At 37.3% G+C, this 18,220-nt stretch overlaps 3 protein-coding genes across 3 annotated transcripts; 1 reads left to right on the plus strand and 2 right to left on the minus strand.

Moving 5' to 3' along the window:
• Positions 1-254: 254 nt before the first annotated feature.
• Positions 255-3,183, minus strand: LOC138323364 (uncharacterized). The gene has a single exon (XM_069267944.1). The coding sequence runs from the start codon at positions 3,005-3,007 to the stop codon at positions 611-613; it is 2,397 nt and encodes a 798-aa protein (XP_069124045.1). The 5' UTR covers positions 3,008-3,183; the 3' UTR covers positions 255-610.
• Positions 3,184-5,018: 1,835 nt separating this feature from the next.
• Positions 5,019-9,758, plus strand: LOC138324347 (G-protein coupled receptor GRL101-like). Its single transcript, XM_069269422.1, has 5 exons — positions 5,019-5,241; positions 5,564-5,674; positions 7,389-8,987; positions 9,352-9,485; positions 9,615-9,758. Exons 1-5 carry the CDS (start codon positions 5,019-5,021, stop codon positions 9,756-9,758), a joined length of 2,211 nt encoding a protein of 736 aa, XP_069125523.1.
• A 2,622-nt stretch (positions 9,759-12,380) lies between these two features.
• LOC138323365 (uncharacterized) lies at positions 12,381-15,741 on the minus strand. Its single transcript, XM_069267946.1, has one exon. It carries the CDS (start codon positions 15,208-15,210, stop codon positions 13,426-13,428), a length of 1,785 nt encoding a protein of 594 aa, XP_069124047.1. The 5' UTR covers positions 15,211-15,741; the 3' UTR covers positions 12,381-13,425.
• Between the last annotated feature and the right edge of the window lie 2,479 nt (positions 15,742-18,220).

Consider the following 18,220-nt stretch of genomic DNA (forward strand, 5'->3'; position numbering starts at 1 on the left):
TTATTTAAGCATTTTTTATTGCATCCAAGAATTAAAAGGCATTGGAACAAGATAATCATCTTCGGCGATTCCCTTATGTTTATTTGAGATTCAGTCGAATAATTACATTTTAACCATCATTGTTAACACCTCTGTAGCAAGTTTGTATTCATCATATTTACGAGATTGAAATTATCTAGATCTACATAAAGGGTGCCTTAGTGTGTAAAACATAGAACGCTTATCCTTCTGAAACACGTTGAACGTCGTTATACAAGACTCTCCACAAAAAGTTTAACGCAGTATAGTTTATGCATATGGCAAAAGTTGGAAAAAAGATATCTTATAGTTAAGATTCACCACACTAAATTGTGTGGCAATTCAAATTAATCAAGACAGCTTAGTATTTATATGGCAAGTTATCAAGTTATCGCACTGTCTGTTAAGTTTGATACACCACAAAAAATAGATATTTTTATCATGAGCTTGCATCATATGAGAACAATTTCGCAGTTCTATTCACTTTTGTAAAGCGTGGATAATGTATTGTACAATTCAGATGTAAAATTGTAGGTGGCATCAGTCAAAAAGATAAAATAAGATCTAATACATCCCCGATGTAAGGTATTACTCACAACACGGATAGTGACACCGACCTGTCCACCCCCTGTGAGGAGGTCATCTCCCTAAGGTAGTCAGTCACCCACAGTTTGATACCTTGTCTCTCCTCCACCTCACTGCGGTATCCAGAACATTTAAATACTCTCCGAAGTACCTTTGGCGCCATACAGATGACTACTGTCGTTCCTATCTCTGTCAAGACGTTCATGTGGTCAAACGTATCAAAAATGAGCAGCATGACTACGGACATATAAATGACCATGATGGTGATCACCAGTTTATAGAATATGAGGAACGTTTCGATACGTAAGGGTTTGTGATGGCTGACCACGAAGTTGAACAGACGCTGAGGGATACAGACGTTCGATTCTGTTTTCTTGATAAGCTCAAAGTCCCGGTATGTCACACCCTCTGTCATTATATCGCACACTAGTTTCGTTTTGTCGAACAGTTCATCGTAAGTAAGTTTCATGGAGCGTATTGATTCTACGACGTACACGGCGACGCTAAGATAGCAGATGAGGTAATTACGATAATGTTCCGGGTATGCTATGAACCCTGTGTAGGTAAATATAGCAGTGCTTGCCAAAAATATGAAACTATGCACGAACAGTATATGTAAGATGTAGGAACAGAACAGTAAAACCGTAGCGATCATAAATATAAACAGGAAAGAGATGCACTTTTGCATACGTCCTGATGTGTTTGGAAAACATCGCCGCATTTTCGTACAATATGCCCTGAACACAATGGCGTTTATGAAGACAATGGGAATTCCGTAATACAGAAGACAAGTGATCCATTCGATAACGCACATCGTTGCAAATAACGGAATTAGAATAAAATATACCAGTAACGCACGCATTCTACACATGGGCAGACGTTCAGTTAGCCGTGTCCATCTTCCCGTCTGGTATTTAAGAACGAATTTCCAGTATTCTGGATTAAATATCATTTTGATTTGCACCAGAAACGTTCTATATATTTTTTCGTATCCAATACTTGTCCCTAATGAGTGCGTTGTACCCAGAGTGGATTTAGTTGCCATGTCAACACAAAGAGGAGAAAGCTGTTCCGGAGAAGGATCAGGTAGACCTGACTCCAACAAAATGGCTAAACTTTTTGGGACCGATAATAATGCCGCAAATAGAATGAGACATAAGCTAAATGCAATATATGGACCCCCAAATATCGTCAAAAAGTTTTGTCGACTCAATTCAAAACCAGCAAGCATAGACGATACGTCTATTGTAACGTGGTTGGCGGCGAGATCCGTCAGAAACAAACGTAACGAATAATCCTTCCACGCCAGGATTAGGTAGATTGCTGTAATAGATACCGGCAGTAGGGAGATTAAGAATCGGACGAGTCTAGACACCGCCACTGGATGTTGGACAACAAAGCAACGGAACGGGGAGAACAAAACTGAACTGAAACACACGTGATTTTCGGATATCCAATCAAAATCTTCTTGATCATTTGGCGCGTAACTCATGGATGCCTGTTTTTTCAATGCCCCGTAAATACTGTTCGACATGACAATGATGAGGATTGGGAAGAACAGATAAACAACGCTGCCTATAATATAAGGTACTTCCCACCAAACTTCTTTGTACTGGTATGGCTCTCCGTCACAGCTCAGGCTACCGCAATGGGTGTTATACTTGCAGCAGGAATAGCCCACAGTATGTTCTGGACAGATCGTATACTGACATAACAGCCTCAGAGCCTTCGTCATGTTTGTCATCTTTGTATAACACCACACGTGCTTGTCTCCCATGCCAGTGGGGAACTGGATATTTGTCTGATTGGGTATCAGGTGTGTTAGAGTCCGAACTATCAGTAATGTAGTATTCATTTCACCAATGACAAAAGACGAACAGTTACCCTTCATATTGATACGCACACAATAAGGTCCGTACAGCTTCCGTTCTAGAGTCCCAAGCGACAGGATTGGATACTCATGCGGCCAGTAAAGGGCCTGATAGCCTTGTTGTCCAGTATGGGTCCAAATCCAGGTCACAGGTTGAATGACACATCTGTTGGAGGTGACAGGAAAGGCCTTTTCATCTTTCCGAAAATTGAGAATCAGTTTGGCAAAATTAAACTGGAGATGCGTGTATTTTCTTTGGAAGTGACGACGAGATTTCGTAGCTATTTCCAATTTGCAAGTTTGTTCCTCGAAGAATTTAGAATTCCAATTAGTTTTTATGGATGAGTAGTCACAGGAAAGGTTTGTGTTTTTGGTAACCTTTTCATGACACATCTTCCAAATCGTTCCCGAGGGAGTCCATCTATCATCCCGCACAAGTCCATAAACGGATGGTGGAATTCCTGGTAACAGCAGCGACATTAGGATCCACATTCCTAATGGATGTTTCAGGAATCCTAGATGATAATCCTTCATGAAGCTTTAGTCGGTTAACAACGTATTACACTATAACTGTCATCTACCAGACGTGAGAATGATCTGAAATAGTATACCGTGGACAAGGAAGAACTAACAGGTAGCAATGTATGAAACACTTCCTTGGAGTTCCCAGGCATTGTAATCATATGAATATATTTCACGTTTTAACAACGACAAGGAAGGAAACATTGACAATAATCAGAACCAGTGTGGCTTATATGGCTTGTAAAGTTCTCTTTTTAGGTTACATTAAATCACAATAAGCTAGATATACGTCTAAATACTTCCCCGTCCATAATTAGTAAGGAGATTTTTGTTATAGCGATTGTTTATTTGTTCACTTTTCTAATAACCATGGTTCCGAATCATAAATAAAGTCACATGCGACGTAACTGATCGAACATTTGGACATGCTGTTTTCTCTTCATAATGTAATGAAAACTGCAAAAATGATTTAAAGCCAACGACAAAAATGTATAATACTAAGTGAATATTAGTACTGACAATACTTTAACACGATGTAAAAACACCTTTGCATTTGGTGTGTTAGGTATGTTGATACACATGGCAATCAATGTTAATACTACTAATAATTGAAATGTGCTTGTATGCTACGATTGGCGTTTCGATATGACCAATAGACATATAGATATTATCAAGGACTTAGATGATATTCTTGAAATCATTATCATTGGCTATTCTGCCAACATACATTTTACGTTCTTGTTTTTCATTGGTAAATATTAAAACCTATGTATTGGACCTTGTAGTTTCAAAGTGTGGGTACAATTTGGTCAGCGGTGTTCAATAACATATCAAAAGTTCAGAGTGGAACTTGAAGGACAGGCTCAAAATGTCATGATTTAACAATAAATACCCACCAGTAAGGGCAGACAACTCTGTAATATGATTATACACAATATTATTAGTCATTTATAACAAAAATCTTACTGCCAATGCAAAACATCCTGTTATCAAATAAATCGATTAACATGCACTTGATCATATTAGATTATAAAGTTTATCGTTTGTGACAAACAACTCCGAAGCCATTTTAACAATTAGAAATATTGCACCCATATGACTACCAACTTCTGTTTCACTTTCTATTATATTTGAAACACTACATGTGTGATAATGTAGAGACGTGATCCTTTCAGTGGTTAACACTAAACGTTACTGCCATCTGTAATGTCAAAAGATATGTATATTGTATGAAATCATATTAAAAACTAACTCCAGAATTACACTGTCTGGTCTAAACAAGATCAAATTCTATATAAATGTCATTACGTCCTATAGCCCAATGTCGATAAAAGTATCCGCTGATCTGCAGTAAATTCATTTTACAAATGGCACACTAATCGAGATTGCAAAGAAAATTTACATAAAACGATGATGATATTAATGTTTTCCCAATTCCTGAATAATTAATTACATCGTAACGTGACTTACCAACCTTTGATATTGTCGTCCGAACTTCGTTAATGTTGGTTTTGTTTTTATATTCACCACAATCTCCGGGAAAGCTGCACTGTAGTTCATTTGTGTGCTACATTGATCTATTCCTCTAGATAGTGTTCTAGGACCAGGGTCCTCAAGATCATCTATTCCGTAATATCTTTCAAGTTTCGATAATAATTACGGAACGTCAGTTTCAAGTCTTCGGCATCGATGTAGTCTACCGGACAGTTGATTTACATCATCGCTGTCACTCTATAATGTTCCAATCAGAGATGTTAATTGTTACAGTTTTTAACATTATTTAGCTCTTTTACGACAGTTGTTCTCTGACTTATTTTGGTCACTACAATACGTGTTTAGTGTTCACGAAGTCCACCAGTGTTGGGACGACCACCATAGATACATTTCCAACGGCTGTTCCTCGGTTGTTTACTCAAGTCTCTCCGGTCGTCGTCCAAGGACTAGCTCCTCTCCTATAGTTCATTTACTGGAGAGGAACTAGAAGTTATTCATCCTGTGACCATATATGTCTACCACAACAAACATGCCGTACCTGATTTCGCGGAACACTATCCTAATCATTTTGATTTCCTTGATGATAATTCCTTGTCATACTGTGGACACGAACGAGGGTAGTGTTTTGCAATCAGACGAACATGACAAAAGCCGAGACTTTAACGGAATCAGCAGCTTTGTTGAAGATGGGGTCGACAAGGAAAAGATGGAAATGCGTAAGAAACGACAAATACTGGATAAATGCATTGATAGTACGTGTTTTGCTCTATTTCTTATTTTTCATCTTTTGTTCGTCAAAAATGAACCAGGTTCAGATACAGATATTTAAAAGTTTACACAGATGTAATGGTATAATGTATTTATAATTTGTTTTCAATCTAAGAACATACATCTTGATGCCTATGTATTAATTCGTCACAACATACAAAAATAAAAACAAAAGTTTGTTTTACAGCTTTAAGTTTTGAAGCTGCAATCATTGTTTGAATCTTTCTTAAGAGTTTCAATTGGAACAAAAACTTATCAACTTATATATAATTTCTACTTTTGTTAACCACTGGCATTTTGCATTAGCTAGTGAACAGGAGACTGGAATCACCACTTGCCCTCTCGGTACGTCTCTATACCCCGATAGGTTCGATTGTTGCATCGACTGCCCTAGAAATGGAACAGGATCCGACTGTGGTAGGTGTTAACTTTATATCTGATGACATTTGTACGTACATGTATATGCCGCTGAATCCATTGAGCGACATAGTATAAATATTTCAACTTGATATGGGGCAAAGAAGTAGGTACATCAGTTTGGACAAAATAATGTCAATTTTTCGTGGATATCTGCCCTTTTGTTATTACATAAAAATAACGACGTTCATGCACATTTAACCATTATTTTATGTTAGTGTAATCACTGGTTTAAAATCATTTAAAGAAATAATTGAGATTGCCAAGAATTATACTGCCAAAAGCTATTTATTTGGTTAGATGCTGGTTTAAATTGTGACCCTCAACTCCATTTCTCGTGGTATACTAACGTGTTTTGCAGGTGTTTCAAGCAATATAATTGTCAAAGTGAACATAGCGAAACACAAAAGAATTTTCTTTCATTGGACTGATATGGAAAATTAGACATTTGTTCTGTTATTGCTAGTGTTCTTTAGCATTCTTTGTCTAACAGTCTATCATACCTTTGATATCGTTGTATAATATGACGTCTTTCACGATCCCAGCTAGGCCCTGCCTGTGAGAATGTTCTAAAATTCAATTCAAAATTGAGATTCTAGTATCAAACTGACTTCATACAGAAACACTTTGAGGACATAATTCGATGTAACTTGATATAAAATTATTATGATAATGGATATGTTATGTTGTATATTAATAGTATGACGCATCATATTGCAGTTATACGTTATACACACACCATTGTCGAGAAAATTCCTATATTAATAAACTAATACATTGATAAAAAAAACACAAAAAGAACAAATAAAATCACATGTTAAGGACTATCATAAATGTTCACAAAAACATAAATCATAAACAGATATGTAACATATATATATAACCTATAGAGACAATTGCGATGCGTATTATCCGGGTTATCTCCTCGTCCAATCGCTATAATCAACTGCGATCGCCGAAGGCATGTGTGGTATTTCACTTAATGCTTTATTGTCAAATAAGACATTAATGATATGGATATATGCATCTTTTCTTTCTTTTTGATGTTGATATGCAAATATATCTACGAATAAAAATATCAACAGCATTATTCATTCGTATTTGTTTTAGATTTGTTTCTGTTTTGGTTCTGTCTCCTTGTGATATGTGCCGGAAGGGTATCTTTTTTTTGCAGATTGATCGAGGGCATACGGCAAACTAGTATATATTTAGGTCAAGTTACACAGCAACACATGGATAATGTGTGTCTGAAGAATCGCCGAAGATCTCATATATGCATTAGCCTCTTAGTAAATGATTATTACAACAAATTTTAATTTGCATGGAATGTTACATATATTATTACATTACAAAGTGGTGATTTTGGGGGGGCTCGTGGGTCATAATTATAAGTTTGTACTGTCAATTTAATTATTTGAATTTGAATCCATGTGGTGCAGGTGTCGTGTCAAAATCGTTCTGCGATGGATTGTTTTCGGGCACTATTCTCCACCGCACAAATCGGATACATCTTTATTGATACTACTCAGTACAATATGATAGGACATTGAAAAATAAATTCTAACGTCCAGCCTGCTTGGTCCTATAACGCAAATGATACAAACAAACAAAATTTCAGTTTTATCATTTGGTACTATTATGCCATTGTAGTGAAGCAAACTTTTCAGTGAAATCCTAATCACCGTTTAAAATACATGTGTTTCGTTTCTTTCAGAGCTGAGCAGTTGCAACGTGGTACTTACCTGCTCTTCTGCTTTCTATGGAGCGCCTAGCTCTTTAGAACTTGGCAAAAGTAAGATTAGATTTCTCTCCGAGGACGTATTCCATGGCCTGAGTGGGATCATGTCCCTCAACCTTTACGAAAATACCATAACCGCTCTGCCGGAATACGTGTTTAGGGACCTGTATCAACTTCGGCTACTTGATCTAGGGACCAACAACATAACAGACCTACCTCCTAAGGTTTTCAAGGGACTTGGATATCTCGGATATCTCGACTTGTCTAAGAACAACATCGCCAGTCTACATAGCACTATATTCTATGACCTTGTCGAACTCAGGACTCTTTTCCTGCAACACAATAAATTAGCCGTAATCCAGCATAATGTTTTCAGTCGGCTATCGAAACTTACAGAGCTGCATCTTCAAAATAATGTAATCATGGTTCTGCATGAAAGTACCTTCATATGTATGGCCATAGATTTAGATGGACAATCACAGGGAACACTGACAAATGAAACTCTTCTACAAACCACCATGATTTTGCAAAACCTTCAACAACTAGACTTATCACACAACCAACTGAAACATTTACCAAAGTTACCAAGTAGTTTGACTGATTTGAGTATTGTGGGTAACAAAATAGAGGTGCAAGAGAAAATGTTTGAAAACTTGAATAGTCTGGGTACGTTGCATACCGATACACCTTTCATGTGTTGTGTTAAACCGGCATCAGTGGATGATGGTAACTGCTTTGAGACCAATCTTCCTTTATGGGAGTGCACTTTCAAGCCTGAGAAATGTAAGCCTAAGGGCGATCCATTATCCTCCTGTTCTGCCTTGGTTAGATCATCTGTACTGAGAGTGTGTCTTTGGATAATCGGAATGTGCGCTTTGATTGGAAACTTATTCGTGATCATTTACAGACTGTTCCTCGACAGAGACACTCTGACAAAGAATTATTCCCTCTTCACGCTGAATTTGGCATTATCTGACTTACTGATGGGCATCTACTTATTAATAATAGGAATCTTTGATGCATATTACAATGGTGTCTACGCCTGGAATGACCATATATGGAGAACCAGTATCCTGTGCGCCACGGCGGGTGTTCTGGCCAGTGTGTCCAGCGAGATGTCGACCTTTGTTATCCTCATGGTGACATTGGACAGACTCATTGTCATCATGTTTCCCCTGTCGCGTCTCTCCAAGTTCAACATCACGTGGAAACATGCTTTGGTCGTCTCGCTGTCTCTGTGGGTTGTTGCTATCACGCTGGCCGTCATCCCGGTGTTTGCTGTGCAGTCATATTTCAAAGGAAAATTCTACTCCCAGTCCGGAGTGTGTCTTGCCCTGCCTCTTACGGCTGATGAGATACCAGGAACGGGATACTCTTTCGCCATATTTGTTTGCCTCAACAGTATATTCTTTGCAGTTGTGTTTGCCGGTCAGATTTGCATTTTCGTCAGCTTGAAGAGAAGTGGGCGTCGCATGGCCTCCACTCAAAATCGCCAGCGTGAGATGACGGTAGCAGTAACGCTGTTCTTTGTCGTTATGTCTGATTTTTGTTGTTGGTTTCCCATTGGTATTATGGGTATGTTAAAACTTGGTCTTCCTCTTTGTTTTTATTAAACACTTATACGACAAAAATGAATGATATAATACATTATTATAAATTACGACTATTCTAGAATGAATACAAAAGATTATTAACAAGGAATAATATAAACATAACTGTATGGTAGTGTTTTTGTCAACGCGTTAACTTAACATCAGTATTTGATCAATAATTCCTTAGTTTACTTTTGGAATTTATTTTACACATTTAACATACAATTGTACATTGTTTATCTTTGTGTGCTCGTTAATTGATATTTCCTTCCAATTAATGTTTTTGCTCTTATAAATACAAAATTGTATTCATCAATCAGTTAATTGTTTACGATGTTGTGTTCTAGGTGTGTTATCGAGGTGTGGAATTCGGATCCCTAGTGACGTATACGCCTGGGTGATGGTGTTTGTACTGCCTATCAATGCCGCTATAAACCCACTTCTGTACACCGGCACGGCGGTCTGGAGGATAAGACGAAAGGTCAGTACAACCAGAGCGTGTTCAGGATGGCGAGCGCTCGCAAACGTAAACGGGCGCTCGCTTCTGAACGGACATGAACGGAACCCTGTTTAGGGATTTTTAAACCATATTTATTCATTCTGATAATAGTTTCAGAGCAAGTGCACGAGAGACCACACTATCCAATGCGTGTCCGTGCACCCGCTGCCGTTCAGGACATTTCTTGTCGCTCGAGCGCTCGCCATCCGGAACACGCCTCAGGTTACCGTATTCGACCCAATAAGCACTCAGTAAAGTTAAAAATTGCAAAAAATTAGGGGACGCTAAATGGACCAAAGTTGGGCTAACACTTATTATTGCATTATTGCAAATTTGTCAGAACATAGCCATGAATCAACTAACAAAGAAATCAAATTGAGAAATCTTCACATAAATCAATCTGAGAAACATTAAGGCTTAAAAAAGGGGAGGGACGCTTACATGGACGGGTGCTTAAAGGGATGTCGCGCTTACAGTGACGGGGCGCTTACACTGACGAGGACTTATAGGGACGGGGCGCTTACAAAGGTGGGGCGTTTTCAGGGACGGGACGCTTACATTAACTGGGCGCTTATAGGGACGGAGCGCTTACAGGGACGGGACGCTTACAGGGACGGGCGCTTATAGGGACGGGCGCTTACAGGGACGGGACGCTTATAGATACGGGCGCTTAAAGGGACGGGAAGCTTATAGGGACAGGACGCTTACAGGGACGGGACGCTTATAGGAACGGACACTTATAAGGACGGCGCTTACAGGGACGGGCGCTTGTGAGGACGGGACGCTTATAGGGACGGGCGCTTACAGGAACGGGACGTTTACATGGACGGGACGCTTATAGAGACGGGCGCTTACAGGAACGGGACCTTTACAGGGACGGGCGCTTACAGAGACGAATACGGTACTCATTGACATTTGTATCCTACATTTTACCTTTTACAGATACCTTTCCTAGAATTATTTCCAGTATAGTTCTTATTCTATTTTAAAAAGAATTATTGTGGTTTTCAATTAAATTTGTTTGGCTGAAAGATACAATTATGTCGTTTGCAATGAAGGAATACACTAAAAGGTAATGTTATACAATGTATACATCTAATTTTTCAGATTAAAGGAAATTGTTATAATATCTCCTAGAACTTCGTGTCGAACTATTAAACTATAGCAAAATAACTGTGTGAAATATTATGTGCTTTTTAGTGAGCCCTTCAATTTTAACTTTTCAAGAAACGGAAATTGTATTAATTAAGGTAAGACCTCTTATTTCTTGATACAATTTTTTGGTTTCTTTAAGATGCCTGCATCGACAAGATAAACTGTAGAAATGAGGACGACGACCACGAAGCAGACAACCTAACAATCATGGCGGCCTAGCATCAGCTGAAGATCTCGTTTGGTTGATTCAACACATTTTCTAATCTTTATTATGATGGTGTTTAAATCAGCGGGATTTTTTAAGCATATACTTGTAATGACAGTCAATGTCCTATTTTAGATGTGTGCAGTGTTGAATGAATTTTTTGTCAAATTTTGTTATTTTGTGTCAATGACGCCACCACAACAGAGAGTCCAAAGGTTACCAATTGGACTGATTTGGTTGTGCTTCAACCTCTTATAAGAAGATACTAATACTTGTGGATTAGTTGGGTTTGTATGACAGAAAAAAAGTCATAGTTTTCAGAGCAAAATATGCGCCCTACGGTAAGTATCAGGCAGAAAACTTTAATCCCGAATACAGAAGAAAAAGTCGTAAAGGAAATAAATATGGAATGTTTTGTACATATTATTTAAACATTTGAATTCATTGTGCTCTGCATGTTATTCATTAAAGTATATCTAAATCCGCATAAACCAGTATGTTGTTCATAAACCGATGTCATTAAAAACAACGAACGTGACTTTAAGTTAACACCAGCCACCGTGCATATTGAGTAGTTTCAGGTATCGCTACGTCATATGTTTTAGGGAAAAAACGCCGAAATGCTCAATTCATTATGAAAGATAACATCCATTATTGCGACATTTCCCTTGATATAGCATAGCTTGTATGATATGTATTTATATCACTGAAAATAGAAACGCATGCCAACATAGGGCGTATATAGATTTTGTCTGCTGCCCAATCCATTTTCAATCTTTTTGGAAAAATCCATCAAGCATTAAACAGGCATACAAGATGTTATTAAATAACTTTATATACCAAAGTTCCAAAATAAAATGCATGTGAGAGGATAAGAACGGGAAAACAATCACCAGACATATGTCACTCTATACAGGGAGTTACTTATCTATTAGGTTCCGCCAGTCATTTAAGGACTTAAATTACACGTGGTGATTCTGTAGTACTAGGGCCGACATTTTAATAAAATTAATGGCCCATTTTCATTTATCCTCTCTACAACAAGTCGTTAAAGGCTTCATATAGATCTCTCATTTATTAACTATATGAAATCCAGGAGTTGAATTAATCTGTTCGTCATTGGTAAATATTGTAATATCATACCGATTTAACTGAAATGTTCACACATCTGTGAACCTTTAAATCACCTAAATCAAGATGTGTGCGTGACGTGACATGGTGATTTAGACTTTATCTACATTGGTTATGTAAACATTCTCAAGTTAAACGATATTTGATACTTCACAGCACCAAACTAACGTAGAATCACTTCTCTATTTGATATTTGATTACACGGTTGATCTCAAGGTGTTCTCATCTTGGATGTTACATTTTACACTTGACAAATCACATGATCTCATACAAGTAACGCTGAATCTAAAATGAAAGGTATACATGTGAAAGGTAAGAATGTTTGGCTGTGAAACACATTAAGTTTGAAGTCTTAAAAATAATAAAATAATAATAACAGACTGGTATCATTTTTTAAATGCTATTTAATATGGCTTATGTCGTAATTGAAATGTCTAATTCTATACAAGACAACTGTTTAAAGTTACCCCCCATTAGTCTACATCCTATTATTAAGAGTGATACCACCTTCTTATTCATTGTTTTATTATTTGCCACACACCTGTAAATAGTCCGTCCTTACTAAATCTAAAACAAATCTCCTTAAAATATTATCAAGGTTTGCCAAGTTAGTTTTACGAGATGTATGAGAAATCATCTATGGTAAAGTTGTTAAAATGCAATATATACACAAGTATACCTTGATCGTCTGTTGATAAACTGGGGCCTGGTGCTTTGGATCTAATCTCGAACACATGATGGCCATGTTATAATCAATAAATATTCATCTACGTGCTAACTTCGTCACATTTGGTTGGTAAATATTCTGTCATTACCGACGGAAGGGACCTTCGGGATTAGTAAACAAAAACTCATCATTAATTAATGTTTTAATTGTATACAACATAATTTTCATCTGACTAGTTATTGATGGATCACGCTTCATTATCAAGACTTGTATTTAAATTTACAATTAACAATAACAATAAAAGAGTCAATATTACATGGGACCGTGATACAACACAAACACATGTCACAGGATTGTCTCCCTTCTTAAATTTAAAAAAAAGTAGTCTTTTTACACCTTGAACTGCTTTTAATAAATAAATAAATGAAACTATATGTGTTAAGTTATTTAACCATTAAAATTCTGATGTTCTCATTCGACCTCGTCCAATTTGACTTTGATTCTTTTTTTTTTCGTTTAAAAGTATAGATTAGTATTAGAAGACAAGAAATTAATTGTCATTCATGTTAAAAAATAAATAATTTGTATACAATAATTTAATGTGTCAAGGATTTAGAATAAGATGAAGATCAAATTTGTCCATGAAATGAGAAAAAATTCTGTAGCTCAATAAATTTTAAATGAACATATAGATTGTCACTTTCATTGTGAAATAGAAGTATTGCTCGGTCAAAATTTTCAAGAATCATAACAAAACGATACACTCACATAGCAATGGAATTAGTTTCAAATTCTAGTATTTTGACATGTCCACTGTGGTATCCGACCCACAGGAAGTTATTGATATCCAGAGTCAGTGCAGAAGGGAGGTCATTTTCGGGACAGATTGCTTTCAACATGATCCCGTTCGGATCAAGAGTCAGAATACACTTACTGGCAGCGTCACAGAGGAGGATGTTGTTTTTGTTGTCAAAGCAAACGTCGTTCGGAAGTACCGAGAATTTTGGTAGCGCAACTTTAGTCATACCTCGTTCTCGGATGTCCTCTGGATAGAAAGTAGAGCTATTGAAGATGAACTTGAGATTGAGGTTCTTGTCCATCACAACCAAGGAATATGGGTCGGCATTGAGAACAGCTATGTCGTCATTTTTTCTATTGGATCGAACTCGGAAGGGATGAGTTATGAATTCCGCTTCAGACTTTGCATCCGTGCTTGACAAGAGTTGTCTACCCTTCAAGTTAAACACTGCAACTTTCTTTTTCTTAAAGAAACACACGACTACATTGTTGCTTGATTGGAAACATAGGCTTTCTGGTCTAGCCTCGGTTCGGAACCGGACAAAGGACTGACCATCTGGAAGCAATCTTCGGACAGTGTTGTCGGTACAACTTACCAATATAAGGTCGCCAAAATTGGAAGCAATGTCAAGGACGCCCGCGCCAAACACGCTTGACGATTCTACTTCTCCGTCATTGGTCACGTGCTGTATATCCGTATATACCATACTGTTAGTCTCACGCACAATCCAAGAACTTCCTTCCGGTGTCGGACATATTGATCGCATTACCTCGCCCTCGAACTCGAAGGCCGAAATTTCCTGAAATTCCAGACATGTTGGCACAATATTACTTTTTCTTCTCTGTAGAATATCAGTCCTCTCGTGAGAGTCCATATCACCGAATACCTTCATGATATCGTCCAGTGTGGTCGTGCATGGAACGAACTCGTCCATGGTGGCCACTGGGATGTCTAAGTGTTGCTCCTTGTGAAGGAACTGTTCAATCTCGTGATGTATGTCTACGCTTTTCTCCACGTGAAGTCCGGAGTCACTTGAAGACTCATGTTGCGTAGTTTTATATTTCCTGCAGTAGTTCTTCAGATGTTTCGAATATTCTTTCAGAGTTCGTTCGTGGTCTTTGTAAACCGTGTCTTTTGTCTTCCTAAAGTTTCGAAGTCGGTTCTCCAGACCCAATGTTAGTTCATCAACCTGACGTTTCAAAGCTATTGCCCTGTCTCTGACTTTCTCCACCTCTACCTGAGTGGCGTGCTTTAAATCCTTTCTCGTCTGTGCGAATTGTTGTATTTTAGCTTCTATATCGTCAATCGTCTTCCGGGCTTTCTCCAGCAACAATGTCCTTGATGTATCCTCATTTTCCTTACGGCCGATGTTCGTGATTTCCTCAGCGTCTATACCTCCAATCAGTTCCTCTATGGTGTGTTTCGATCCCACTCTGTTTCGTTTTTTATTTGGTTTGGAAATTTTAGCTGTTTGGTGATCTTTGTGGCTAGATTTCATGCACTTTTTGCATATTTTCTCCCCACCGCACGAGTCACAGACAAACCTGACTTTTTTCTTCGGATGACGTTTACACATGTGTTTGTCCTTCCGCTTGCTGGTCCGATTTTCAGGAATATCATCCTGAAGAAATTGAAGCACATGTCCGTTTTGTTCAGACATATCTTGCCGTTTGTCCTTCTGTTTGCTAGTCCGATTTTCAGGAATCTCATCATGAATAAACTGAAGCACATGTCCGTTTGGTTCAGACATATCTCACCGTTTGTCCGTTTCACTTTCTGATTCACAACAACGCGTATCCCTGCGTTTCACTCCCAGCCGTCCTTGTACATAGACCCAACAAGGCTAATGAAATATTCCATCTAAATTATGCATAACTACAGGAGTAAACATTCCGGAAAGTGTTTGTATATATAGGCAAACAAGCTCAGTCACACTTCAATGTGCCATATAACATCTACCCGGCGGTACCATCTGGTCCACACACTGCTAGCTGTCCTATTATACACATGTATATATATATTAGTATACAGGTGTATATCGGGTTATACAGGTAATTAGTCCAACACAATACAAATCGTCCGGCCTGTAATAACAATACTGGCTTATACTACATACTAACCATGTCGCTGTACAATCTCCGTAAACCCAACATAAACCTTTAAACCAAAAATAAGTAAACTTATTATGACGCCTTAGTATTGTAATCTGCCAGTCTACCTCTCCAAACATCAAAAGGCGATGAATACTCCGGTAATGTTTAAAAACCTACCTCGGTATGTATCTCTGGTTTGTACACGTATATATACCCGAGTGAAGGGATTACAGGTACTTATATAACTGTGTAATTTGGCGCTGGTTATTAGGTCGACTTTAGAAAGACATTATGCAGATTTATTTAATCTTACGCTTTATCCAGCCAACAATTTTATTACAGGTTATGTATTTTATTAGTGTACAGGAACAATGAAGTTATAAGTCACAGGTCTCAAATCAACATTACATACGATTTTTATTAAAGTTCTGACAGTTCGACGGCGCAATACAATTTGTAAAATATTATTAGGTACACAGAAAAGTGCTTGTACGTTTTACATGCATGCGTAAATATGAGACAAATCGTGCTTGATAAAGTTACGTTTTACTCAGGTTCTTACCGTACGTTTTACCTACAGTCAATTATAATTTTAACGCATGTTCCATACATATGTAAAACATGTGTTGCACTTTCTGCTATGTATGTTATTAATTAGTTTCCGCAATTTTTAGACACACAAAACAGGCCTTTAATTAAAAACAAATATATTGCAGCAAAGTAATTGTAGATGAATTGCACTGATTATATCATCGTATTACCAATTGTTTTAAAGTGGATATGCATTGTCATCCTCGTTTAGGTGAATGCATTATGAAATATTAAATTTAATTTATTTTATCTATTCATCGAATAACGTAAATGGGGAAAGAATTACATCTCGTAAAAATCGTGAACTGAATTGTATTGATAGATATGAAACTTTGAATTAGACATATCGTAGAGCCCAAAGTTTTACATCGTTATTTCATGGATAGTTTTTGTATTCTCAGTAGTGTCGGACAGTTTCTGATGTGATATAAGGCCATTGGCGGGGCCAGCGTTGATGTCAAATTAACATCACACAATTATTCGTCTCAAGCGTTATACCATGTATTTGAATTTTTTTTTTCAATTCAATTCATTACAAATTCTCCAGACACACAATTCGATCTTAATTACTTACTATGAAAATCCTGTCGAGCGTGACCCGACTAGTGACCGCTTTAATTAGGTCATGTCCAGCATTGGTTTTAAGTCCAATTTAGACTTAGTTAAAGTATTAATAGGAATAATCCATTCACATGTGTTATAGAATCAGATTAAAGGCACGCTACCATTCCAACACATATATAATCTAAAAAAATGTCATAGTAATAATGTCAGAACATCTTTGTTAAAATATCAATTGTTATGCCGTTAAACTCCGAAGTTCATTTTTTTTCACAACATTTAGAAACAACGTTTACTTGGAAAACAACGGAACAACGTTTTTATCCAGTACAGACAAATTTTATCAAATGGGTTCAAAACGACTTGGTTCTTAAGTCTAAGATGATGTTACAACATCAAACAAAAGCTATAGATTCCCTGCGTAATCTAGATATATGTTAACGGGAGTTTTGCCGTCTGGCGCAGTGATAGTCAACTATAGTTTGACGGCGGGAAACATAATACGATCCGCGTTATGGAAATTAGAATTTAATTTATATTACATCATTTGTTCAGAATGAAATGACAAGTGCAATATCAACGGTAAGCTAACAACTTTTGCAACTCTACACAATTGTTCAATTTAGTACAAAATCTTACTTCCAACTTTGGACTGACCTTTATTTACTTACATTGATGAATTAATTATAATATTCTGGCAGTACTTCAACAGATAGAAAAACTGGTGCATTATGGGCCATACGATTACAAAGTATCTTCCTGATTCTCAATCTTTAATTACTGTAGATGTGCATGGTTCATTCATGTATTTATTCTTCCGTAAACGAAGAGTTACGGCGACATATACAAAAAGCTACAATTAATCCTAGCTAGGGGCTCCCGTTCTATGTAAGGCAGCTTCCATAAGTGTCCAAACACCCCAGGATCCACTATTGCAATCTATTGTTATTGTACTACCGGTATATATAATGTGTCCCGACGAGGTGACACAGAATTCCAGGTAAAAATCTTGTCTAGTGCACAACAATACACTTAGGTAGTAAAGTACACGTTATTGTGGCTGACCATTGTGGTGAATATTGACTCTAGCTGATCACGGTAACTTGTTATACACTTCTTAACGAAGATTAGTAAAGGTCTCAGATGAAAACACCTTAGTTATATTTGTTTCTACACTGGCGTTCTGGTATAGGCATGTGTCTGTCCACGCACCTGTATTTATACTATAGGTATATGTACATACACTTGTATTTGGTGAATTGATTACTTACAAAGTGTAAACAGATAGTGCCTTGTTCCTTATGTATTATGTCAGTGTTCTATTTCACAAAATATTTGCGGTGGATTTGTGTTTTATATGGAATATGTATAACCTATTATAATGTGTACACAATTAAAATGAAGTTGTTCAAAAACCTATAGTACCATAAAGGTATAAGAGTTATCTCCCTTAAGGTTGTAAGCTTCATCTAGTTGAAGGATGGATTTGCTGTGGATTGGGTGGTACCGGTGAAA

This window comes from Argopecten irradians, chromosome 5, assembly GCF_041381155.1.
Source record: "Argopecten irradians isolate NY chromosome 5, Ai_NY, whole genome shotgun sequence".
NCBI classification, from domain to species: Eukaryota; Metazoa; Mollusca; class Bivalvia; order Pectinida; family Pectinidae; genus Argopecten; species Argopecten irradians.